The sequence below is a fragment of the Gasterosteus aculeatus genome, chromosome Y (genome assembly GCF_964276395.1).
Source record: "Gasterosteus aculeatus chromosome Y, fGasAcu3.hap1.1, whole genome shotgun sequence".
Classification (NCBI taxonomy): domain Eukaryota; kingdom Metazoa; phylum Chordata; class Actinopteri; order Perciformes; family Gasterosteidae; genus Gasterosteus; species Gasterosteus aculeatus.
Genome location: NC_135709.1, coordinates 9,693,583 through 9,720,408, shown reverse-complemented (window position 1 = coordinate 9,720,408; position 26,826 = coordinate 9,693,583). Strand labels below are relative to the sequence as shown.

General features: G+C 44.1%; 1 protein-coding gene across 3 annotated transcripts in view; it reads right to left on the bottom strand.

Moving 5' to 3' along the window:
- Nucleotides 1–26,826, bottom strand: part of LOC120812509 (phagosome assembly factor 1-like) — a 39,540-nt gene that overhangs the window by 5,990 nt on the left and 6,724 nt on the right. For all 3 annotated transcript variants that reach the window (XM_040168597.2, XM_078097549.1, XM_040168596.2), the window contains 5 exons: nucleotides 24,724–24,836; nucleotides 24,426–24,559; nucleotides 24,183–24,266; nucleotides 597–679; nucleotides 123–166 (listed from right to left, as the gene is read on the bottom strand). In XM_040168597.2, coding sequence (XP_040024531.1) covers nucleotides 123–166; nucleotides 597–679; nucleotides 24,183–24,266; nucleotides 24,426–24,559; nucleotides 24,724–24,836 — 458 coding nt within the window. The remainder of the gene's footprint in view (nucleotides 1–122; nucleotides 167–596; nucleotides 680–24,182; nucleotides 24,267–24,425; nucleotides 24,560–24,723; nucleotides 24,837–26,826) is intronic.

Here is a 26,826-nt window from a genome sequence, read left to right as displayed (position 1 = left end):
AGCGCAGGGACACAAAGAAACTTGCATTACACGAGAGGATGATAAATAACAACATCATACTATCCCCACTGAGACAATAGTGGTTCATTCTTAAAGGCATTTATGACTCACAAGTGTCTCACCTTTCTTAATGACGAGTGGAATCTTAAAGTCACATCGATGATATCTGTAATGGCAGAAAAAAAGCAATCAAAAGCATAGAAAGATTAGACTAAAAAGGCCAAACTGCTGGAGTACAACTAGAGAAAAAAAGCCTAACCCGGCTTAATTTTAATTATTATTTTTCCATTAATTTATTGTCATTAAATAATTCTTCAACTTTCAACCCTTTATTTGCTTACAGGCCACACTGTGAAAATCCCTTTCTTCACTCACATGATTTCACATTGTATGCATTATATGGCGAGTTGAATTATTTTGGTCCATGATATGGTAAAAGCTATGTTTCTTTCTTCATATATTAGCTTAATACAGCTAAAGCCAGGGTTTGGATCGTGTGCAGTATTGCCAACTGCTGATGAAAAATATCTGGTACACTTAGTGAATGAATAATATCGAATGAAAGACACACAGAAACAAGTAACATGACAGATTACATATTGAAGTTGTAATGGCCGGGGTAGTTGGTGTGTAGAACAAACTTCTTAACCAGGTGAGTCGCCGAGTCAAACAGGATATCCTGAAAAATAAGAAAACACAACCTCGTAGTATTGTTTGTGCGCTTATTGTTTGTTGAGACCTGCTCATTATAGTCCAATTAAGTGCAAACAGAGAAGCAAGTGGAGACATGCCAACCGCCATTCATGGTTACCAGCCAGTATCAGAGAAGTCGTTTTCTCTTCTTGTTTAGAAGATCAGAACACCCACCGACGGGATATTTCAGCTCAATAAGACAAACAAACTTCACAATAACCAGAATAAATGTGGATTGTTAGGCTAAAAAACACTTGCTGATACAATTCAAATGTAATATAATTCAGCATTGGTATTGTCCATTAATTAAAAATCCCCTATGAAGTAGATTTCCTACAGTAGATGGCGGCCCTCATGCACTCTGAGTGGAGAAGCGTTCAGAGGGACAGAAGCAGTGCTGTTGGAGACAAAACTACAGTTTATTTTTTTTAGAAAAAGAGATTTTCAGGAGACCATCGATGGACAGAACGGCTTCAGTGTCTTGTGTAATGGTAAAAATATGTTATAACATTGTTTTGTGCTAAAGCCGTGTCTCAAGTGTCCTGTATTTGACCCTGATGTGCAAAGAGCAGCATGATACAAAATGTTAGTTTGCAGCTGTGCCCTGAGAAGGGAGGACGGTCGACTCGATCTCATAGAAGCTTCAAAACAATGGACTTCTGTTCATGGCCTTGGTTCATATCTTATTCTGTACGAAAGTTCTGGATCCACGTTTTACTCTATGTCAATTAATTATGATTTGCACCGGCCACTGAGGAGGTGTGTGTGTGTGTGCTACCCTCAGCTTCACCTGGGTTTTTATCTCAACCTGCTTTGCAGATTCTCATAACTGGCACGGAGAATGTCCTTCACATGTGTATAAAAACTCAGCGCTTTTACTGCTCGGAGACGCCATTTCCACAGAGCACTGTGATACGTGCCTGTGTATTTGACCTCCTGCTTGCAAGCAATAAATGGACTTTTTGCAACTTTGATCATTCATCAAGACTCTGTTTTATCAGACAAATCATTCTCTTCTACCGAGCTTTTATTGAAATATTCCACTACAATTTGGCGTCACGAACAGGATTCGCTGACCGTCCGTCGGGCTCCAGGGGACCGTCCGGAGAAAAAGGCCTTTTCCAGGATCACCAGCAGATGATCCTGCCTCATACCTCCTTAGACAAGAGAGAAAGGACGCGTGATTATTTTTATTTTGAGTACATGATTCCGGGATATTTCTAATGCATCATTTTATGCGAAGGTAGATAGGATCATGTACAATAGAGATTTCACTCGGAACAAATTCTCAGAGATCGTAACGCAGATCGCTTGACTACCCGGGTAAAATAAGACCAAACGTGAACCGTGGAAATAGCCTATACGTGAATTTTATGCTGAAGCAGGTAAAATGATATCACTGTTATTGTTAACCAAACGTGAGTTCTACTGAATTACCTTTAGAATAAGATCGTGGCAAAATCGAAGCGTGAGTTTTGAGTGGGGTTTTTGCTTGAGTAAAGAAACTAAGCCTTATGGTGACGACTGTATTGTAATAAGTAAACCGGTAGGGTCCAACAGAAAAAGATGGGTGGCCAGTCCGCAAAACACACGGAAACGTCGGGTCCGATTGTGGCAATGATGCAGCAGAAATACGGGAAAACATGTAGAGTGTCTCCCATACTGGACAAAAGAGTTTGGTTTTCCAGAAAACGGCTTGTAGAGTGCCGCTAAACTTAAAATGTTAAGAGGGGATTTGGAAGCAAGGTTGAAAGAATTTAAAAGTGGTAAAAAGATCAAAGTGACAGACTTGGAAATAATGGAGAAAAAACAGACGTGTCTGGCACAATGGGAAATGGAATGTGAATGCAGGGAGAGAAAACAAATGATGGAGATTGCACGTGTGAAGGGATGACTACTGCTGCCTTTCCAAAACAGGGAAGTGAAACACACCACACACACACACAATGCTGCAATGAAGACCTGCTTCCTCACACGCACACTGCAGAACAACATGCTGTTTTGCTCAGCATCATTTCTCACTTAGAGCAACAGCAGAATACATCCACACCACCACCACTCACGTATGCTATGTTTTCATCAGATGCATACAAAGATGTGCCAACTACAAGAGTAATTGTGGAAGGGAAAGAATTGACGTTTTTAGTAGACTCCGGAGCTCCTCATTCAGTAATTCAAGAAAAACATTTTCCAAATCAAAAAATGAGTGGGCGGTATGTATATTCTCAAGGGGCTTCAGGTTTGACTGTGACAGAAAAATTTACTGCACCTATGAGGAGTGTACACTCTGACGAGACTGACCTAAACCCTGACATAAAAGTAAAACATTCTTTTTTACTCTTTTCACTCTGTCCCATAAATCTGATGGGCAGAGACTTGATGTGTACATATGGTATTTGTTTGACGTCATCTCCAGACGGCCTTAAAGTGGTTAAGCGTAGTGCTGCACTCCAAATGGTGCAAAAGGCTCCTTTTAATCCTCTTTCTGTATCAGTGGTGGATCCCGATCGATGATGCTCGGAGGCTGAGCCAGGCTGGTGAAGCACGGGTTTCTCCTCATGCAGACCGTATGAACCCTGAACACCTGCATTGCACAACATATGTCTCAGAGGGTCCAGACGAGTCTTTTGAAGAGACATTTTTTGAGGCCCTCAATGATGCAATTGCCTGTTCTACTTCGTACTGGTCAACTTGTAAATCTGCTGTGTCTATTTCTCTGTCTCCTACACAGAAAGAGCTGTTTCAAGTTCCCGGCTCCTATCCCCATGTCTCACTGTCTAAAGGACGCCTTGACCAATGGAGGGATTTGGGACCATTTGTGGCTCAGTGTGAATCTCTCACTGACTGGGAGGAGACAATCGATCCGCTCGTTCTGCGCTCCGCCTCTACAGGGTTTCACAGAACTCACTGTGTACTTCTCACACCAGCTTGTCGATCTGTCTATCTGTTTTATGAGCACAACGACAAAGTTGAAACATTTTTAACAACTCCCACATCGATTTCTCCCGCTCTTGCTTCTGTTCCACAGACACTCTGGGCGGCACACAAATATGACGTAAACTTGATCAACAACTAGTGGTGCAACGGATCATCATTGATCCGTGATCCGTTCGGATCAATATCTTCGGTTTGGCACACACGTGATCCGCGGATTGATTTCTGAAAAAAAAAAGTTGTGCGCATGTTCAGTCCACACACAGCGTGGTCATGGCGAGCGGAGGAACGGAGGAGCTTGAACGCCCCGCATCATTTAAATCCCCTGTATGGGAGCATTTCGGCTTCCCTGTCAAATATAATGATGAAGAAAAGAGGTTAGTGGATAAAACCGTGACCGTATGTAGGCACTGTGAGTAGTATATATACCCTACTTTTGGGGGGAAGGAGGGGTGGGGTGGGGGGTGGGCATGTGACCTTTGACCTCAGACACGTGCAAGAGGGAACTTTTGGGGGGTAGGAGACGTGGGGGGTGGGCATGTGACCGCCGCCATTTTGAAGTCATGCCCGGAAATGCGTCATTTCACAAATGGAAACGTAAACCATTTTTGACAATGATGTGCGTGGTTTTGATTGGAAATTTGCCATTTCAGTGTTCAGTGGGTGTTTTATGCGATGAGCGTTAGTTTTGACCGGAAACACGGGACTGTAGGAGGGGTTTCATCATATATATAGATGTGTTATTCGCCTCCACCACCAACGCACTCATTTTGGACTCATCCGCTGTTGCTGCTGCTGTTGCTGCTGTTGCTGGTTCCGCTACTATTGCTGTGCACACGGATTCTTTGCAAAATGCAGGCTGCATATCGCATGGAGCAGGCCGCAGAGACTGACATAGGTATGTCTACAGAAAATAGCCCATGCTATGCAGATGTAGATGCTTCCCAGCGCCGGAAAAAGCGTGAGGGATGTCTTTCTAGAGAGCCTGCTGTAGAGCTAGAGCTGGAGGGTGTTTATGGGTACGTGTATAATGTTAAATACTATGATGGCACGGTCACTATGATTTCTAGAATCAAGGCCCAAGACAAGCTAGGAGGGGGTGTTGGTGTAACAGTTGATGATGATGAGGCTGCTGTGGGGGGTCGACATGGGTGTATGTCTGTAAAAGATTGGCAGCAGTTTCGATCAATTGTCTGCATAGATCTTGAACAATCAGGTTTTCTAGAATCTCTATACTCTGTTCAGCCTAAAATACACCATCTCATGGCAGATCGGTACAACAGACGCCCTGACGATTTCATTTTTTTAAACGTTTGTGAAGACAGAGAGTATGTGGTAGCTCAAAGAGGCCGCCGAGGATGGAGAGAGCATCCGTACCCTCTTACCATTGAAGAGTTTAATATATGGTTCCCCCTCGTGTTCTTTGTTCAGTGGTGTGACTGGCCCGCTCTGCAAAAAGTGTTTAGTCAGATTGACAAATCTATCCAGAGAGACAGCGTCAGCAAGGCTTACGGGGCTGTTAGAAAACGTCTTGTTTACGACAATACACCGAGCGGTGTGCAACCTGGTATATCTACTACCATGTGTAGACCGAAAATAATTCACCCCTCAATCATCTAAAAGAATGACAGGTGGGTTATGCTAATGTTGTGTATATATATATATATATTTCTGTCACTGATGTTAATTCATGCAGAATCATAAAAACTCAAAAAATAAATAAATAAAATTGTTTAGTCTCTGAAATCTCAGGGACCCAGGGGGGATGGACCCCGCCCACTTCTCCTTCACCTCCAGCTCTGATGGTTCACACCCCACCTCAGACTCCGCCTCCCGGGCCGACGGCCACACAAGAAAAAGAAGAAAAGAAGCTCTGTGAACCTCACGAGGTGTTTAAGGATACTGCACGGTTCCTAGAATACCTTAGAATCGGGGTGCTACATCTGTTGAACAAGGTCTGGGTTAAATATAATATAGAGATCTGCTACGGCTGTCAAACAAATAATCCCAGTCAGAAAAACCATCCGTGTTTATATCCATGTGACTGGTTCTACGAACTACACTTTAATCCGCTGATGAAAAGGCTCTGGAATGACAACTTCATATCCGCCATCCTCCTGTTTATGGATATGAATGACCTTCAGGTCGATGCAGACCGCATCCAGGGGGGTGCGGAAGTACTTCTTGACGAGCTGAAATCTGGAGGCAATGCGGCTGAAAGTATCCAAAAAATGTATGATACACTGATCGGGGAAGATGAACTCAAAATGAACCAACTGAAAAAGCTTGGCAGGTTGTGGGGAGAAGTATCAAACCCGTATGAAGCATGGGAGGTACCCGATGATGATGATGATGATGATGATGATGATGCGACAGACATTGATGTGTAAAAACAATCTAACATGCTAAAAACTAAAACAAAAAATGAAATCGAAAATGAATGAAGTTCTTGAGTGTTTTTTATAACTGAAAATGTATTTTTGCTTTTGCAATGGGGCGAAATACTACTATACTATCAATCTGCTTGTCACATGTTGTACAAGAGAAATAAAATATGTTGTAACGAATTAACTGTCGGTCATTTATACTTTGGTATTATCATGGAAGGGACTCTACAGAAGATTTATCTAGATCCAGCCCATCCGGGAGGGTTAGGCAGTGTGTCTAAACTTCGCAATGCGGTTGGAGAATGTACCGGGGTGACGCTGTCACTATCTAGTGTTAACGAATACCTACTGGCGCAAGACGTGTACACATTACACGCCAAGGCAGCCGTACATTTCCCGAGGAATAGGGTTTTGGTCAGCGGCATTGACAAACAGTTTCAGGCTGATCTAGTTGATATGGGCGAATATGCTGAGGAAAATGATACTGTGCGGTATTTACTGACGTGTATCGATGTATTTTCCAAATATGCGTGGGTTAGATGTCTTTCTAACAAAGCTGGCCTCACAGTCACAAAAGCCTTTAAAGACATTCTGAGTGACGGACGCATACCTGTGAAACTTCAAACAGATGAAGGTACAGAGTTTTATAACAAACACTTTCAGCGGTTAATGTCACAGTATAAAATTACGCATTTTTCAACATCGAATGAGACCAAGGCCAGCTTTAACAGGACTTTTAAAACCCGCATGTGGAGATATTTAACATCCGTTAATTCACGAATATATGTGGATGTAGTACAGGAGCTTGTCGAGGCCTATAATAACTCACACCACAGGTCCATAAAGATGCAGCCATCAGCAGTCAATAAAGACAATGAGAAGACGGTCTTCATCCAACTGTACAAGTTGTACCCTCAGAAGCCAGTATGCTTTAAATTTAACAAGGGCGACACCGTGAGAATATCAAAACTCCGCGGGGGATTTAGGAAGGGTTATAAACAAACATTCACCGATGAGCATTTTACAATATCAAGGTGTATAGCCAGAGATCCTCCGGTTTATAAACTAACTGATTATGCAGGGGAATTGTTGAAAGGTACGTTTTACGAACCGGAGTTACAAAAAGTAATTATAGGTAAAAACAAGGTGTTTAAAATAGAAAAAATTATGGATAGAAAAATCTCCAGAGGCAAGAAGCAGGTCTTTGTGAAATGGTTGGGATGGCCCGAGAAGTTTAACTCCTGGGTCTCAGAAAAAGACATAACGGATGCTTGATAAAAGACACATGCCTGCATCTTGAGAGTTCACTCTTAAACCGTCCACCATAGCACACGGCACGATGACCCAGAATGGTTTTTATGTTACACTGCCTAGTAACGCGTCGGCTCAGGTTTATCCTAAAAATCAGATATGGAACTACAGGACAAAATTAGCCAAGGCCATTGTTCTGAGCGAACCACATGAGGTGGGGTTGGTAGAATTCCAGTATCCGAGAGTGTGGTACAGTTTTCCGAAAACAGATGCGGTTGTAAAAGTGTACAATGGTAAAAATAGGGTTAAATCGGCCTTTACTATGGACATTGGGGTTTATGAGTCTATACAGGCTATTGTTAAAGCGTTTAATGCTCGAATCAGCATTAACACGCAGCTGGAGGGGGTATCTATGCATTATAGTAGTGTTAAAAACCGCGTATACTTTCTGGGGTCAACAGAGGATTCAACTATAACCTTTGTAGGACGGCTCGCGACAATATTGGGGTTTAAAGATGGGGAGGCTTTTCCCCTACCGACTACTGACAGATCCCACATCACCCCCTATCCCGCCGATATACATGCAGGTTGTTACACATTTTACATATATAGCGATATTGTCGACTATCAATTAGTGGGGGACAGCCATGTACCTCTTCTAAGATGTATAAATGTGGCTGCCGAACAACACTCTGACTTACGACAGGCCGCAATACACATCTCTCTCCAAAAACGTTATTGATGATATTGAGATATCCATAAAAAACGATCAGAACGGATACATACCCTTTTTATACGGAAAGGTCATAGCGAAGCTACATTTCAGACCTATAAAACAGCGTTTCTAAAAAGAAGAAAACAAGTGGAAGATGAGGAATAGCCACTACACACACGATGACGGCCGATATATGGCATATTATATGAACCAAGCCGGCGGAGAACTACCGGGATTTATAGGATCTCAGACACAATATGGCAATGGTTTGGGGGGTATATTTCGGGGGCTGCTCAGGATGGCCCTTTTTTAAAACGGGGATTCAGCCTGGCTAAACCACATTTGAAAACAGCCGCTACTAACATCATCGGAGACGTTGTATCAAATATAGCCAAAGGACCGTTCTCTGGGGCTCAACAACAACCAGAGCAGCAGCAGGGTCACGGCATGCTAATACACACCCGCAGGGCTTTGAAAAGAAGAAGAAGAGGTAGAAACTATGGCGCTCATCCATAATCAGTCGGCGGAGTGTGTCAAGTCTGAACTGGATCTCTTTACTGTTCCTTATACACAAACGTCCATAGAGAAATATTCCTTCATCGAGATCCCGCCAGTCTCATCCATTACAGACAGAGGCCCTTTGGAGTTTCATATTTCGGCCAGCGGTGAAGATTACCTGGATCTGAACGATACCTTTCTGTATATGCGTGTAAAGATAACTAATGCGGATGGGTCCAATTTAGCAGCCGATGCTGATGTCGGCTTCATAAATTACCCCGGATGTACCTTATTCTCCCAGGTTGATATCATGCTAGGGGACAGGCTCATTTCACAATCTTCAAACACCTACCCATACCGAGGCATAATCGAATGTTTGCTTAATTACGGGAAAGACACCCTGGAGACGCAGTTTAGTACAGCCCTGTTTAGTAAAGACACCGCGCAGCATATGGACGAGACGTCTATAAAAGGGGACAACGAGGGGCTGTCCGCGCGAGGAGGACACGCCGTTGAAAGCCGTATAGTGGAGTTAATTGTACCAATACATGCCGATTTGTTTTTTCAAGAGAAGCTGTTGCTTAACGGCGTTGATATTTCCTTGAAATTTATACGGTCAAAAGACGAATTCTCGCTGATGACGGCTGCAGCGGCTCAATACAAGGTCAAGATAGTCGCCGCTAGTGTATTTGTAAAAAAGGTCTCCGTAGCTCCGACGGTCCGACTGGCGCACAGCAGGGCTCTTCAACACACAAACGCCAAGTATGCCATCGACAGAGTAGCGCTGAAAACATTCTCCATTCCGGCGGGGACCCGAGTCTGCAACCAGGAGAATCTATTCATGGGACAGATCCCTAAGTTTATTGTTTTAGGGTTTGTTGACAACGAAGGATACACGGGTAGTTATACACGGAATCCCTTTAATTTCCAACACTATGACACCGAGTTTTTAAGCATTTACGCTGATGGCCACGCATATCCAGCGAGACCGCTACAGCCACTCTTCCAGAGCGGCCAGTACGTGAGAGAATATTACCACATGATTCAAACAACAGGTCGACATTTAAAAGACCGCTGGCTGTAACACGGAGTGACTTTGGTCACGGTTACTCGCTGTTTTAATCTGGAGCCTGACGACGGGCAGTCGGGGAACGTGTCACTAATCAAGACGGGGAATATGCGCCTGGAGGTCCGCTTCAGAACGGCCCTTCCTCGTACCATAAATATCATATGTTATTCTGTTTTTGACTCCGTTATCGAGATATCAAACCAACGCCAAGTCTTGGTGGATAACTTTTAAACACCATGAACACCATAGAGTTGACGAGTATTGTTCGAAAACGGGTTGTTAGGGGGGTCGATTTTATGGGCGTGTTAGCGTGTGACCAGCTGCCTATGAAGGCTTTGCGCAAGTATCCGGTGATGACTATTGTAAATACGCACCCGTCCAGCAGCCCCGGGGAGCATTGGTTGGCGATTTATATCACAAAATACAAGCATAGCTATTTCTTTGACAGTTTTGGAAACCCTCCTGATTATGAACAGTTTCCAAAAGAAATAGTTAATTTTCTCAATTATAACTGTACGACTATGTCTTATTCTAGGAAACAGGTTCAAAATAATTTTACTACAACCTGTGGCCAACATTGTGTGTTTTTTCTATGTTATATACAAAAAGGATGGTCTTATTCACGAGTTTTAACTTTGTACGGACCTAATCTAGTCAATAATGATGCGATGGTCTGTCGTTTTGTTAACAAAATCCAACCCTCTGGGTGTTGTGAGGATGCTTTTACGTGTGTGATCTAATGATAAACTATCCTGTGACGTTTTATGAATAAAATATATAAAGACAACTTTCAGCAGTGAACACCAATTTTATTTTCCATCCACAAAGAACACACTAACAGATAATACAAAAAGCATTACAAACACTTGTAGAAAGTTAAAAAAAAAAAATAATAATAATAATAAAAAATAAAATAAAAATAATATGCATCCAGTACAAGCTTAAAAATAAAAAAGACAGTGTCACACAGTAATAGCCCAACACATCTTAAAAATCTTCCCACGAATCATCACTCCTAAAAAATTTGGTCTTTAGGGATTTAGGTGTCTTAAAGGGGGTGCTGTCTATAGATCGGCTGGTCCTAGTTTTTGTTTTGAATGACCCCGAAACATTAAAACCCCCGTCATAAACTGCATCACCACCCTTATATTCAGCAATAGACCTCCTAACCTGCGTGTTGGGGATAGCGGATAGGGGAATATTTAAATCAGCTAGCGTTTTTAAAAATATCTTCCAACCGATAGGTCTAGATTCGTCTAAAACATTATACGAGGACGTGACACTTTTCACCAGATCATACAGATGTGTGCCTTTGATCGTTTGATTGTTGACAACGATCTCCCCTCGGTCTGTCCAGGATATGCCGTTTTTTGCGTGGTTCAAAGCATCCAAAATATATTCGGCATGTTTTTTACTTTTTTTAGGTATGTGCCTGATCACATTGCCTAAAATCACATCTTTTCCTGGTACGTCATCTGCTGAAACGACAGGATTTGAGCCCGAGTCACTTTCACCGGAGGGTAGTGGTAAAGCCAACGCCCCCTTCTCACGCTCTCCCTGTCTCAGCACAGCCAAGTATCTTTGTAAAATAACGGAATATTTTTTGGCTTTTTCGTACATGTCTGTATCAGGTTGATTCAACACATCAATCATAGCTCTATCAAGCTCATTTTGCACCGCCTGTCTTATAGACCCTCGTTGATCCTGCTGCTGATAATGAGGCTGCTGCTTTACTATGCCAATCTGATGCGGAGGGACCAGAAACATTTTTTGGGTGTGCTCCATTTTTTACCCCCGCCTATTGACAAGACTAATTATAAACGGAATAGCAGCCCCTAATAACGGTAATAAAAAGCCCCCCGACTGGTTGAGGGTCTTTTTCTTCTTGGTCTGTTTAACTTTTTTATCCGCCACCAGCCGGATAATCTTCTTCTTCTTCTTTAAGAGGGCGAATTGTTTGTCGGTCAAAGGAATGTTACCTCTCAATACATTGAGTGCGATCTCACACAGAGAGTCGATAAAATCCGTGCTGGCATTATTAACAATGACACGCCGCACACAAGGCGTAGATTTATATATCAACTACAACAATGACAAATTCCTCTGCATGCGTGATGACATTTTAGCGTTATTAACGCCTGTTTGTTTTTTGGGGGATATACACAACCTGTTGGTCTGATAGCAAAGCCGTTCTGAGTCTTAAATGTTCGGGGGTCAACGCTTTATAATCTATGAGAAGATAGCCATATGATTGTTGGGTCGCATCATTAAAGGCCTCTAAAAAATATTTAGTATTACCCGGAAACATCTGTCTGGCCAGTAGTGTGATTTGATATTTATCCCTAGGGTTTTTAAACAGAATGAGATAGTTGGTATTTAAACTAATAGTACGACTAGATTTACCCTGAATAAATAAATTTTGTACTAAATATATACAACTGAGATTTCTATGATGTACATATTTGGTAAAAACATTTTGAACTTCTATATTATTCCCAGCATCATTCATTAAATTGTCTATAATGAGTAGATTGTTTTTGGCAGGAGGTAGTAAAACATCATCGCACAGAGACTCTGGTAAGCCCTCTACAAAGTTAATGTCTCTTGTTTTAAGCAGTTGATCATATAAAGGCTGCCAGCACGAATAAATGTAGACGACATTGTCAATACGATGTGAAATAACCCTCTCAGCATTTGCAATAATGTCCTTGACAAAAAAAGTCTTTCCACAGTTTGAAGGCCCACTCACTACCAAACTAAAGGGGTGTTGTAGTCGTGCATCAAATCCATGATCGCTGTTAGTATCCATAAGGAAGGGTCGTATAGTCAGACAACACCCTCCGCTTATTGTACACCACTCTGACTTGCTTAAAAACTGTCTCGTTTTTAAGATAGAACTTCTTTTTATCACGCCTGATAGTTTCAGACACTGTGGTCAAAGTGTGTGTGTTGTGATTGGTTACATAAGCCTGTACGAGGCCAATCAGTGACTGGGGGGTGACGACGGAGGCGTTTCTAGCGTTTAATGTGACGCCTTTACATTTGACAGCTGTTTTACCCTGCATTGTGTTATAGGCATAGCATTTGGGTCCTCCTGATACAAACTCTGTGATGTAGTCTTCACTAGGCAGTCCGCATATGTCTCCGCTGTTTAACTCATCAGTCAGGTCACCAAGATATGCCCCCAGGGGCGGCACCCAGTCGCTCCCTCTCGCTGTAAAGACAATGCTGTCTGTGTCACAGTACAAGACCCTCTCCTGCAGTTTGTCTAACAAGTCGTAGAGCATCAATCTGGCATGGGCAGTTGTCAGGGCTCCTATAAAGACGTTTACGTCTTTTATACGGGAACCGCGGGCGTCTGCATGTCGCCACTGTACCAAAGCCACGTCATCTGAGATAAAACAGAATTGTCGCACATCAAAGTGGTCACTAAACATCAATTGTGTGAACCGAGCCGGATCTGTGATCAGCTCGCATGCAGGCATATTATTGCGCATACTAAAACGGCCCCACAAAGAGTTTAAGAGGAGTTTGTTGCAGCTTCTCATGGCTTTGTTGACCATGATTTTGTCAGGGTTTAATTGAATGCCTTCCTTTTCAAAATAGTCTTTGACATATTTCTCCTTGTCGTCGGGGGTTTTGACATGGTCAGGGTAGCCTGACGCTTCCTGTTTACACTTCATGAATGTCTTCACATACCCGCTGAACGATGTGTCTGTTTTGTTGGGGAAATGCCAAACTTCATCAATGGACACAAGCCTGTATCCTTTTTCCACAGCCTTCTGCAGTTCAATTGACACCCAGACCCCCGCCAGCAGTCTGTCTCTGTCTCCGTGAGTGCACTCGCCACTCTGATTCAAATCCTCAGCACATTTGCCACACAATGGGAACATGAGTTTGTCATGACATCTGTATGGTAGGACCGGGTGAAACAGCCCTCTGGACATCCCGCAAATTCATAGCAAGTGTTTGTTACAGAGTTATAGCCATCCACATAGAACGGCTCAAAAAGCTGTTCACCGTGATTGAGAGCATGTTTAATCTCGATATTCTCTGTGAGGGCCACATATTCAAGCCATTGCATCGATACATCAGAATACGTCTTATTCTGAGCAGTGTATGCCCCCTCAAACGTTAGAGCAACTGTGTCCTTTGGGAGAAACAGGGTTTTGAACACCCCCATGCAGCTGGATGCTAGGGTGGTAAATGAGAAGGGGTCAAGCTCCGTGCACTCTATGAATGTCTCCCGATAGATGGTGCAGGCTTTTCGCAACACTTCTACATCGTTAACACAGTAGCGTCCGATTTCTTTTTGGAAGTCAAATGTTCCTCCTGAAACGGCATTATACCATTCCATGAATGTCGCTTTATCGCTATCACTCATATCGTCAAAGCCGTAGTAGGACGGATCAGGATATTTACCGACATAATACTCATGCTCCCGGGTGTTGAACTTGTGGGGAAAATAGCCTTTCTCGACATCACTGAACCCTAGGGCAGCGGGGGTTTTTGACAATCGCATGGGAAGGAAACTGAATGAGTCAATCCATCTCTGCCGGTATGAAATGTCATACATCAGTATTACCCTACTCCCTCTCATGGTGACTTGCGGAGTGATCTTTTGTTTTACAAAATATTCCAACAGAATATAGTTGTCAAAGCCGGATGCGTTGTGGGCGATAAACGTGTAGCCTTTGTATCTCGGTCTTCTGTAATACTTCACAAAGGTGTCCACACAATTCAAAGTACTGAAACAAAACTTTTTTCCCTCTAAATCCATAGCACATACATAATTTGCCTCGTGTTTTCCATTATGAAACCTTGTCTCAAAGTCAAATAATATGTAGGTTGTTTGCGGCTCTTTCTTTTCAAGAGGCTGAATAAAACACTCATGTTTATCATTGCTCTCCAACTGTTGCTCACCACAGTGGGCGCAGACTTTTGGAGCGCATTTGTGCGCTTTTTGTCCTGCTTTGTATGTTTTTCCACATGCCTCACAGTATTTCATAGCATCACAGGGGATGAGGGCATGGACACTTTCTGGCCGCTTGTGCTGATCAAAACAATATTTCGACTTACATATGCGTTTACAATCACCAGATTTCTGTGTTTTACCCAACTGTGTACGACACTCTAATGTAAAACACACATTACACAGCTGTTCACAGCTGTGGTATAATCGATGTTCATAGGCTTGGTAGCAATACTGGCATACTTGTTTTGCCCCAAAAAAACCTTGCTGGTTTTCAATCAGGTGATAATGGTCATTGTGTAGATATAACCAGACTGTCCGGGGATGAGGCGCATCGTGGGTTTGGAAACACTGAAGTTGTTTACGACCTGCTGCTGCATGGTGGAAGATTATGTTTTTCACACCCAGTTGTCTTTCAAAAGCATCTACATCGGAGAATGAGGCCTTGTACATTGGTCCAAAACCCAACGATCTATGTAGTTGAGTTGCAAATCTCACTTTATCTTGCAGGGACATGTCTGGATGATTAAAATGTGCTAAACAGAGCGAAAAGCACAGGTTATTATCAGTATTGTCAGGGGTGTGCAGAAACCGACCCTTCTTTGATAATATCACATCATATGGGACATTTGCTAATTTTAGATAACCCCCACCGTTTCTATTTTTAGCTACGGTGATCACTAATTCCAATTCATCATCCGTTATAGTCTCATCATTGCTCTGTATCACTTGTGCAATTTGCTCCATAAACAAGTCAGAGTTGTACGACTCGTTTACGCGTAGAACAGCTTGTATGTCACTAGCCAATGAAGGTCCCCGTAACAAAACGTTCAGCACACTACCAGCCGGAGAGGCCTCTACAGCTCTATCAATTACACCCGCCACTCTTTCTCTGACCATGTAGGGGATTTGCTCGAGTTCAGTAAGATCCACGTTTCTGAAATCAACCCTTTGTCTAAGCTCAAATGCATTGAATGAAGGCATCTCTCTCATGGTGACTGTCCTTCCCTCTATGCCTGAGGAGGTCTCACCCCCCCTCATTATCTCGCCCCCTCCTCCTCCTGTTAGTGTATCATCATGCCCCCCTTCTGTTCGGGCCTGCTCCCATGACCCTCCCTCTTGACCCTCAGCAGGCCCCCCAACACCCTGTTCATGCTCCACATCTCCATTTGCCCCCATCTGATTCAGCCGGTCGTCACATATTTCTGCCAACACACACCCCCCAGCCCCTGCATCATTGTCTGTGTACACAAGTGGGCCGTCTGCATGATCCAACACGTGGCTATTTGCGCCGGAGGTATTAAACCCTGGGTCTAGGACACTGACCAAGTCTGCATACTCGCTATCTAGATACGATGAATGTTGTTCCGTATAATGAATTCTGTCAACATCGTGAAAAGCTTCTGCAGGGTATGCAGCAGCAGCAGCAGCAGCAGCATCAACGCGCGATCTCTCCACCAGTGCACGTAGGCTTTTAAGCTGTTCCTCTGTATTCTGTAACAGGACCCTATACCCATCATCATTATTATTATGGTTATCCCCTGATCGATGTATATCACCCGTGCCCCTCTTCAAAACTTTTCTGGGGGGAGCCATACTACACGTCTGTATTGTTTATTTAGACACCACCCCTTATAGACACCATGCCTAGTAGATCACCTTGGATATAATTTATTTGTAAGTAGAGCTATGATAGCTTCACTGGATGCATTCTGAGCTATCAGGTATTGTTTTATGGAACAGCCGTTGGCATCCTGTGTTTGTCTAGCCTCCTCTTGTTTCTTACATAGATCGGTTACTATCTCTTTTAATGCGGTGTTGGAACGACGCAGTTCACTGATTTCATTTATCAACTCTACATATAAGGGGTTAGCGGTGTCCCTCGGGTGCACAATCACCACCGTGGGTTCTGTGGGTATACCTGCTCTGTTTTGTTGAAATGGGGTTACACACTCTGCCGATGTTGCTCCTATTGTAGTACTCTCTTCTTCATAGTCACAGACCGCCTGCAGCATTTCCTCGTCAGTCAAACATTCTGGATAGTACCATGTGTCCTTTGTTGGTGTAGACCGGTCAATCTGATCCCTGCTGTACAAGCATACATGGTCAAAACATGTTATAAAACAATTGTCTATGTATATATATATATATATATATATATATATATATATATATGGATGATGTCACATACCTTGTAGAAGGTCTCTCTTTTTTTTTTCACTGGGGGAGCATACAGGTCTATTATAAAAAAAAAAAAAAAAAAAAAACGTTTAACAACAATAATAAATAAAACACATAAAAATATTTGATATTGTTCCTGTTACCTGCAACCCCTGTTTGACAGCGACGGTCAGATGGCTTTTCCCGAGATGTCGACTCTTTCAAGAGAATTATAAAATCACCATGAATGATTCGTCAAATAATAAATATATAGAAAGCTTATATCATACTGTCATTTTCCCTACCTGTGCCAGCTCCCTGGTTGGGGCAAGTAGTCGTTGTTGGTAGACAACTGAGTGCAGCAATCTCCTTTTCCAGTTTTTCAAGACTCCCGTGTATAGGATGCGAGCTGTCATCTATTTCTAAAAGGTATAAATACCTATTAAAAAAAATATATAAATATATAAAAACAAATATGAATCACTCGACATAGTACAATCTTTAAAGCTTTTTATTTTTAATTTTTTTAATTTATACCAATGTATGTGTGTGTGTGTATATATATATATACATATATATATATATATATATATATATATATATATATATATATATTTGACAATGAAATAAGTACTTACCACATATCTGGTCCATTGCTCCCCCCTTGTAGTACATCTGGCTCTCGCTGGAAATGTCTTAAATGTGAGGATGCACCAGTCTGCCAGGGTGTCAAGAAGTGAACCGTGGCTGTATCTATATAGGAGACCCATACCCCCCGAATGCAACATCATTACCAACTAAGGACCCTGTTTTTTCACACACCAGGGTCTCAGTGGGGGTGGGGGTTCATATATTGCTTAAAACTAAACAACCTGCTCACTGTTTACCACATAAGGACTCTGTTTTTCTCCATCCCTGTGGGGCTCTCAAGCTATTTAGGGTTTAGCACCGTTTGGGTGCTGCGTCACATTATGCGACCCTAAGTCGACACACTTGTTCCTCGTTAAAAACTGTATGTTTTCCTGAGGGATTTTTCCTCTGTTAGGTTACAATGTGTGTCCTGTTGGCTAAGAAGAAGATAGCCCCCCTAACTCATGCGTTATGCGGTTATTGGTGAATCTGAACAGAAGCGCCAGTGTCTTACTGTTTTGTGGAGGGGCCTCTCATACCATTGAAGAGAAGCAGAAGAAGACGTTTGGGGGTTGGCCCCCGGCTTGTGTACTGTGTCACATAATGCTGCACTAAGTCTGCATATGTGTTCCTTGTTAAACCTTAAGATGTATGTTTTGCTGAGGGCTTTCCTCTGTTAGGTTACAAATTGTGTTCTGTTGGCTAAGAAGATAGCCCCCTAGTTCATGCATTAAGCTGATATTGGTGACTCTGAACAGAAGCACCAATGTCTCACTGGTTTGTGGATGTGCCTCTCATACCTTTGAATAGAAGAAGAAGAAGACGCCCCTGGGACCACACTGGGATAGGCCTCTGCTGTTTCACTTAGAATCCTGTAGCGTGAACCAGTCCAAAAGGAAAGTTCGATCGAGGCGCCAAATAACACCTCTATATATATATATGATGAAACCCCTCCTACAGTCCCGTGTTTCCGGTCAAAACTAACGCTCATCGCATAAAACACCCACTGAAATGGCAAATTTCTAATCAAAACCACGCACATCATCGTCAAAAATGGTTTACGTTTCCATTCGTGAAATGACGCATTTCCGGGCATGACTTCAAAATGGCGGCGGTCACATGCCCACCCCAACCCCTCCTACCCCCCAAAAGTTCCCTCTTGCACGTGTCTGAGGTCAAAGGTCACATGCCCACCCCCCACCCCACCCCTCCTACCCCCCAAAAGTAGGGTATATATACTACTACTGTGGCACAAGAAAGCCATATGACAGTGGAAACACATCAAGCATGGCCACGCATTTGAAGCGACATCAAGCACAAGCAGTGGAGGAATGGAAGATAAAGAGGCCCGGTACTAGTAATATCCCAGTCACAAATTATATTGCCAAAAATCAAATAAATGCAGTGAATGAGGCAGGACTGGGCCCACAGATAGGGTGCTTTGCACATGTAGTGAATTTGGCATCACAGAAGGGAATCTCAGTCAATAGGATGGACCGCCTCCTTGGGAGGATCAGGAAGGTGGTTTCCTACTTTCACTGAAGCACAACAGCTGCTCATGTGCTTAAGACAAAGCAAGAAATGCTAAAGCTGCCTACTCATAGGCTCATACATGATGTCCCAACAAGGTGGAACTCCACTTATGATATGTTGGAGCGTTATCTGGAGCAGCAGGCAGCTATATACTCTGCATTGACCGAGAAGACCCTGAAGAAAAATGTCAAAGACATCATCACCCTGTCTGATGATGACATGAGAGTGGCAGATGAGGTCCTCCAGGTGCTTAAACCACTCAAAACTGTCACATCTCTGCTGAGCACTGAAACTTCATTGATCTGTATCAATGATCCTGCCGCTGAAGACAAGTGTGGAAGACAGCACCATCACTCGAGATGTCAAGACTGCCATTAGAGAGGACCTGCAGCCCAGATACACTTCACCCCCTACTCTACAAGGACTACCTTCACAGATCTACTGCCCTGGATCCAAGGTTCAAGTCCCTGTCTCACATGGACCCTGCCCTACGCCAGAGGACATACAGTGACCTCACCACTGAGATTGTGAGCAGTCTGGGCACTGAAGACTGTGATGAGGTAAAGAAAATAATATTATTTAAAAATTATACATTTAAATCTAAATATTATTTTTATTTTCAGTAATAATGGCTTTTATTAAATGTTATTGCTACATTTTCATGTCTATGAAACATGAAAATAAATAATAGGTTTAATTAATCAACAAATTTTTTTCTGCAGGGTCAAGCTGCAGAGCCAACAGGAGCAAACTTGGACACATCTCCTCCACAAAGGAAGTCAGCGACGGCAGAGCTTTTAGGAGAGACCTTTGCCAGCAAAGACATGGACAGCTTGACTCCTGCTGACATCATCAAAGAGGAGGTGGCATCCTATCTGACAGCAAGCGGCATTACAGTGGATGGTGATCCACTGACATGGTGGAAAAGCAATGAGTGTAAATACCCTCATATTGCCAAGATGACAAGATGCTATCTCGCTGTGCCAGGCTCTTCAGTTCCTTCCGAGAGAGTGTTCTCAACAGCAGGGGACATAGTGACTGCAAAGAGGTCCACACTCTCCCCAGACAATGTAGACATCCTTGTCTTTTTGAAAAAGAATTTGAAATTATAAGCTCAGGTATGCTTACCTTTCTTTCTTTCTTTTTTTCTTCTGTGATGATGTGATTGTGGACATAGGCTTTATTTCACTATCCATGTGTCAAGGAAGATGATGTGCCTTCTTATGTTGCACTTTAAGTTGTTTTTTATTAATGGTGGTCATTGGTCCATGTTTAAAGGAAGGAGATATGCCTTTTATGTTGCACTTCATATTGTTTTTCAATAATTATGTTAAAAGAAGATACTATGCCTTGTGCACTTTAAGCTGATTTTATATACTGTATTTTAATTTAATCATTTAAAAGTCTTAATAAACAAAAAGACAAAACTTATGTTTATTTGTCTTGTCTTTCTTTTTTTGCTGATTCGAAAAATGATCCGATCCGTGACTCTGATCCGAACCACAAATTTTTTGATCCGTTGCACCCCTATCAACAACTGCCAACCGGTCGTCATCACTCCACGTTCCGACTTCCGCCCCCACAAACACCAGTACCCCCTGCGACAAGAGGCCATTAACGGTATCACACCTGTATTCAATTCACTCCTGGAGGCAGGAGTGATAGTTCCATGTCCAGACTCACCGGTCAGGACGCCAATATTTCCAGTGAAAAAAATCAGAGATGCTGGCAAGCCTACAGAATGGCGTTTCGTGCAGGACCTAAAAGCAGTAAATGCGGCCGTTCATGCACGGGCACCAAATGTTCCTAATCCTTACACAATCCTAGCTCAGATTCCTCCTGAAGCTAAATGGTTTTCTGTTGTTGACCTGTCGAATGCTTTTTTCAGCGTGCCAGTCGACAAAGACAGTCAATTTTGGTTTGCATTCAACTTCAACGGTAAGCCATACACTTTCACTCGTTTGTGTCAAGGCTATACCGAATCACCCACAATCTACAATGATGCGCTCAGAGAAAGATTGGAGAGCTTAACGCTCTCTCCCGGCTCTGCACTTCTGCAGTATGTTGACGACTGTTTGATTGCAGCTCCAAATCAGGCACAGTGTCAGACAGACACGCTTAAACTACTCAAACATTTAGCGAAGGAAGGCCACAAGGCCAGCCTTTCTAAATTACAATTTGTGTCTCAAAATGTTCGTTTCCTAGGTCATGACATATCTGGAGAAGGAAAAACCCTCCCCCCAAAAAGAATCGCCTCGATCGTATCAATACCGAAACCAAACACCAAAAAACAGATGATGTCCTTTTTGGGCATGTGTTCATAACGTCAATCATTTATTCCAAACTACTCACAAATGGAACAGCCGTTATCAAACCTAATCCACGGGGAAAATCTTACAGCGCGCGACAAAATAATCTGGACTGAAGAGGGTCTTGCGGCCTTCACACAAATTAAATGTGCTTTGCAAACTCCTACGACTCTTGGACTGCCGAATCCGAATAAGCCATTTACTCAAACAGTAGATGAAAGACGGGGCTGCATGACTTCTGTGCTGCTACAACCCCATGGTAATAAACTCCGCCGGGGGGGTATTTCTCCACAAAACTCGACCCTGTCGCTGCAGGACTGCCACAATGTTTGCGCGCTGTGGCCGCGGCTGAAAAGGCACTCACAGCCTCAGGTGACATAGTGGGTTACGCACCACTCACTCTCCTCGTTCCGCACGTGGTTTCTTTGATCTCTGCGGCTCGCTATTTGCGGTACCACACGTGTCTCCTGGACATGCCGAATGTCACTGTAAAACGTTGTACTAATCTTAACCCTGCATCATTACTTCCTATTCCTGGGGATGGGGAATACCACAACTGTTTGGCTGAGCTCCAAGCTCAGTGCACTCCTCGCCCTGACCTAGTGGACACTCCACTAACTAACAGCGACATGGTAATGTATGTGGATGGATCCGCCTCCCGTGATCCTCAGTCTGGTGAAAATCGTGTTGGTTTTGCTGTTGTTTCTGACTTTGGTGTGCTGTGTTCAGGTCCTCTGCCATGTCACCTCTCAGCCCAGGCAGCTGAGCTCATCGCTCTGACTGAGGCCTGTAAACTGGCTAAGGGTAAAACAGTCACAGTTCACACTGACTCTCGCTATGCGTATGGTGTATTACATGATTTTGGGGCGCTGTGGAGACACAGGAACTTCCTTAAATCGGACGGTAAGCCCATCCTACATCACACTCTCATTGCTGAACTGTTGGAATCCATCTTGCTACCCACAGCTATTGTTGTCTGTAAATGTGCAGCACACACGTCCAATACGGATGATGTATCACAGGGAAATGCTCGGGCAGATTCGGCTGCAAAAGCTGCTGCTCTGCTTCCGCTTCCCACTACCTGTGCTCTCATGTGCTCTGAGGTGTCAGTTCCCTCCTCTCTTACAGCGATGCAGTCACTCTCTACCCCTGATGAAAAACGGCTTTGGTCCACATCTGGCTGTGTTTACACAAACGGCCTCTGGGACTGGACCCGAGGGCAAGCCGTGTTTATCTGAACATTATTTTGCCCATTATGCTAAGTTGACTCATGGGTTAGACCATGTGTCAAAGGGGGGAATGTTACGCGCACTTAATGAAACATGGTTTACAAAAGGGTTCACAACAACACAACCTGTTCCACTCACAATGTAGGCAGGCCCGTGAGCGTGTCCAGCCAGGCTGCACACCCACCACCAGCCCGCCTGTTTGAGCACATTATGATGGGTTTTGTGGAGTTGTCTCCATCGGAAGGTAAGAAACACTGTCTAGTGATGGTAGACATGTTTTCCAAGTGGGTTGAAGTTTTTCCATCGAGTAAACAAACTGCTGCAACAGTAGCCAAGGCCCTAATTTCTGAAATCATCCCTCGATGGGGCATTCCTTCTAAAATATCAAGTGACAATGGTTCTCATTTTGTCAACCAGGCCATTACAGAATGAAGCGCATACATGGGTATTGATTTAAAAACACACTGCGCATACCATCCAGCCAGGGAAGGCCTGTGGAACGAGAAAATGGCACACTCAAAACCAAATTGGCAAAATACTGTGCAGACACAGGTCTGCCCTGGACAAAAGCCCTGCCGCTAGTGTTGATGTACATGCGCATGAGAAAACGAACACGAAGCAACCTGAGTCCTTTTGAGATACTGTTTGGTTTTCCTCCTCACGTAGGAACCAAGGCACCGAAGGCACCACTCCCTTCAACCGCATTATGTGAACATGAAATGTTAACATATTGTTCACAACTCTCTTCTGCTCTGTCTAACATACGACAACAGGTTGCAGCCGCCCTCCCAAAACCAGCTGAAGGACCGCTCCAAAAACTGAAACCTGGTGACTTTGTGGTGGTGAAAGACTTCAGAAGAAAAAACTGGAAAGCACGACGCTGGCAGGGACCATTCCAGATCCTCCTTGTCACCCAAACAGCTGTCGACCACGGGCGGGTTCACAACGGACAGTTGACCGACAGACATACAGTGCATTGTGATCTGTGTTGACTGTCTACAACGCGGATGCCTCACAAGAAAGAAGGTTGGCAGACTCCACATCCCAACGTGTACCTGCGGACCAACACAAGAAGAAGAACACGGCCAGGACCCCTCCACATAGACACAGTAGTTGTTTGTGTCACTACGGTTTTATTCATATTATTGCTTGCTTCAGTTTCATTATCTAAGTATATTTCTGTGATTCTGTAGTCAGCTACCTGAGTGTTTTTCTCTTATCATGGAGCGACAAAGCCCATGGAACCCTCTCACGAGGCCAGAGGGAACTCGTTTCCACATTTTTATATTCTCATGTTTCGGTGTTCATTCCTAGTGTTCAAAATTTTTGTTTCACATTTGCTTGCTAAACAACCCGAGACTTGGTCACACATTTTGTTTTTGCAATATTATGTGTGATTAAAGAATAATCAAAAGAGTGGAATGTAATGGTAATTCTTATCTCAACTTGTTTTGCAGCTTCTCGTAACTGGCATGGAGAATGTCCTTCACATGTGTATAAAAACTCAGCCTTTTTACTCGGAGACGCCATTTCCACAGAGCACCGCGATACGTGCCTGTGTATTTGACCTCCTGCTTGCAAGCAATAAATGGACTTTTTGCAACTTTGATCATTCATCAAGACTCTGTTTTATCAGACAAATCATTCTCTTCTACCGAGCTTTTATTGAAATATTCCATAACACTTGTACGTCTAACTGCAATGAAACCGGGGAGATGGTATTCCAAAATAGGCCGTAGACAGAAATGAACTGAAGTGTACAAAATGATGCACACAAATGAGCCCAGGCCAGGATTACTCACCACTCCGAGGGTGAAGTAGTTGAAGAAGTAGTCGTTACATTTTGAAGGGACCTGCTTGTGAGGTGACGGAGAGTGGATCTTCATCTAGAACAAACAAGAACATATGAAGATGTAGAGGATCAATTTGTGGTTACATCGTTTTAAATCTAAATAGATTTCCTCTTTATGATTGATTGATTAAAAATCATTGGCCTAGCGCCGATGTCACAAGTAGTTCAGACAACAAATGAGAAGCTCTTCTACCTTGTCCTCGGACTTGTAGAAGACTTTATGTGGCGAGCCCAGAGCACCCAGTACATCCTGACACGAATCCCCAAAGGAGATGCTCCTTTCTAGGGATCTCACTTTTGAATCAGCCATCACACCAGGACCACAACCTGCACCCACATGACAGGAGAGCAGCAGAGGAACATGTTGAATCCAGATAAATGACAGAAAACCAAAAGTCATACGTCAGGACGTCTCCCTGAGAGTTGACAGCTGGAAGAAAAATCTAAATTTAACAATAGTTTTAAGATTCGTCCGCAGAGATATTTGTTACCTGCGGTGAGAAGTCGGAGTTTAAGCCCCAGAGGCCCTGCAGCGTCTCTCAGGACATCAACGCTTTCTGCAAAGATGTTACCCAGGAAACAAGCCAACGGCATCGCGGGAGCCCTGAGGACACAGAGTTCACCTCATTTTTTGCCACAAAATCATCTTCAGGATCAGGAATCAGGAAACATTTATTGCCAAAAAAGTTAAAAAATAATATTAAGCATAAAGTGCACTAACGAACAAGTAACAAAGTGACGAGTGATGACAAAGTGATAAATTACAGTTAAAGTGACATGTGCAGTGTGAAGGGGAGTGACCGGTGGAATGTTATAGTCAGTCAGTGGGGGACCGGGCTCTGTTGATGAGCCCGACTGCCGATGGGAAGAAACTGTTCGTGTGGCAGGAGGTCTTAGTCCTGATGGACCGCAGCCTCCTGCCAGATGGAAGGGGCACAAACAGTTTTTGTCTGGGGTGAGAGGGGTCGGCCACAATCTTTTTAGCTCGCTTCAGAGACCTGGAAGCGAAAAAGTCCTGCAGGGACGGCAGATTGCAGCCAATCACCCTCTCTGCAGAGCGGATGACACGCTGCAGCCTGCCCTTGTCCTTGTCTGTGGCTGCAGCGTACCAGATGGTGATGGAAGAGCAGAAGATGGGCTCGATGATGGCCATGTAGAAGTGGATCATCATCGTCTTTGGCAGGTTGAATTTCTTCAGCTGCCTCAGGAAGAACAACTTCTGCTGAGCCTTCTTGGTGATGGAGCTGATTTTCAGCTCCCACTTGAGGTCCTGGGTGATGATGGAGCCCAGGAAACGGAAGGAATCCACAATAGTGACGGGGGAGTCACACAGGGTGATGGGGGAGGGTGGGGCTCTGTTCCGCCGGAAATCCACAACCATCTCCACTGTCTTCAGAGCGTTGAGCTCCAGGTTGTTCTGGCTGCACCACGACACCAGATGGTCAGACTCCCACCTGTAGGCGGACTTCAGGAGCTTGACGGACTGGTGACTGGAGGTGCAGCTGTTGGTGTACAGGGAGAAGAGCAGAGGGGAGAGAACGCAGCCTTGGGGGGAACCGGTGCTGACGGATCGAGAGGCTGAGACATGTTTCCCCAGCTTCACGTGCTGTTTCCTGTCAGACAGGAAGTCTGTGATCCACTTGCAGGTGGAGTCGGGCACGTGCAGCTGGGAGAGTTTGTCCTGCAGCAGAGACGGGATGATGGTGTTGAAGGCAGAGCTGAAGTCCACAAACAGGATCCTGGCGTAGGTTCCTGGGGAGTCCAGATGCTGGAGGATGTAGTGGAGGGCCATGTTGACAGCATCGTCCACAGACCTGTTGGCTCTGTAGGCGAACTGCAGGGGGTCCAGAAGGGGGGCGGTGAGGGACTTCAGGTGGGTCAGGACTAGCCGTTCAAAAGACTTCATGACTCCAGAGGTCAGGGCGACGGGCCTGTAGTCATTGAGTCCTGTGATCCTGGGCTTCTTGGGAACAGGGATGATGGTGGAGGCCTTGAAGCAGGCTGGTACGTGGCATGTCTCCAGGGAGGTGTTGAAGATGTCAGTGAACACCGGAGACAGCTGGTCAGCACAATGCTTCAGGGTGTGAGGGGAGACGGAGTCCGGACCGGCTGCCTTATGGGGATTTTGTCTTTTAAAGCCGGTTAACGTCTCTCTCCAGAATAGAGAGGGTCGTTGCTGGTGGGGGAGGGGAAGGTGATATAGATGAGAGGCGTGAGCACCTGATGGGCTGGGGGAGGGAGGAGTGGGGGACTGCAGCAGGTTGGTGGAGCTATGGGGGATGGGATCAGCACATTGTCTTTCGAATCTGCAGTAGAACTCATTCAGCTCGTCTGCCAGGTGGAGGTCATTCATGGAGTGGGGGGTTTTGGCTTGTAGTTTGTGAGGTGTTTGAGGCCTCTCCAAACCGAAGCAGAGTCACTTGCTGAGAACTGTTGTTGGAGTTTCTCAGAGTACAGTCGTTTAGCATCTCTCACCGCCTTGCTAAACTTGTATTTTGACTCTGTGTACAAGTCTTTGTCCCCACTCCTAAATGCCTGATCCTTCTGCAGACGTAGTGTTCTGAGTTCCGCTGTGAACCAGGGTTTGTCGTTGT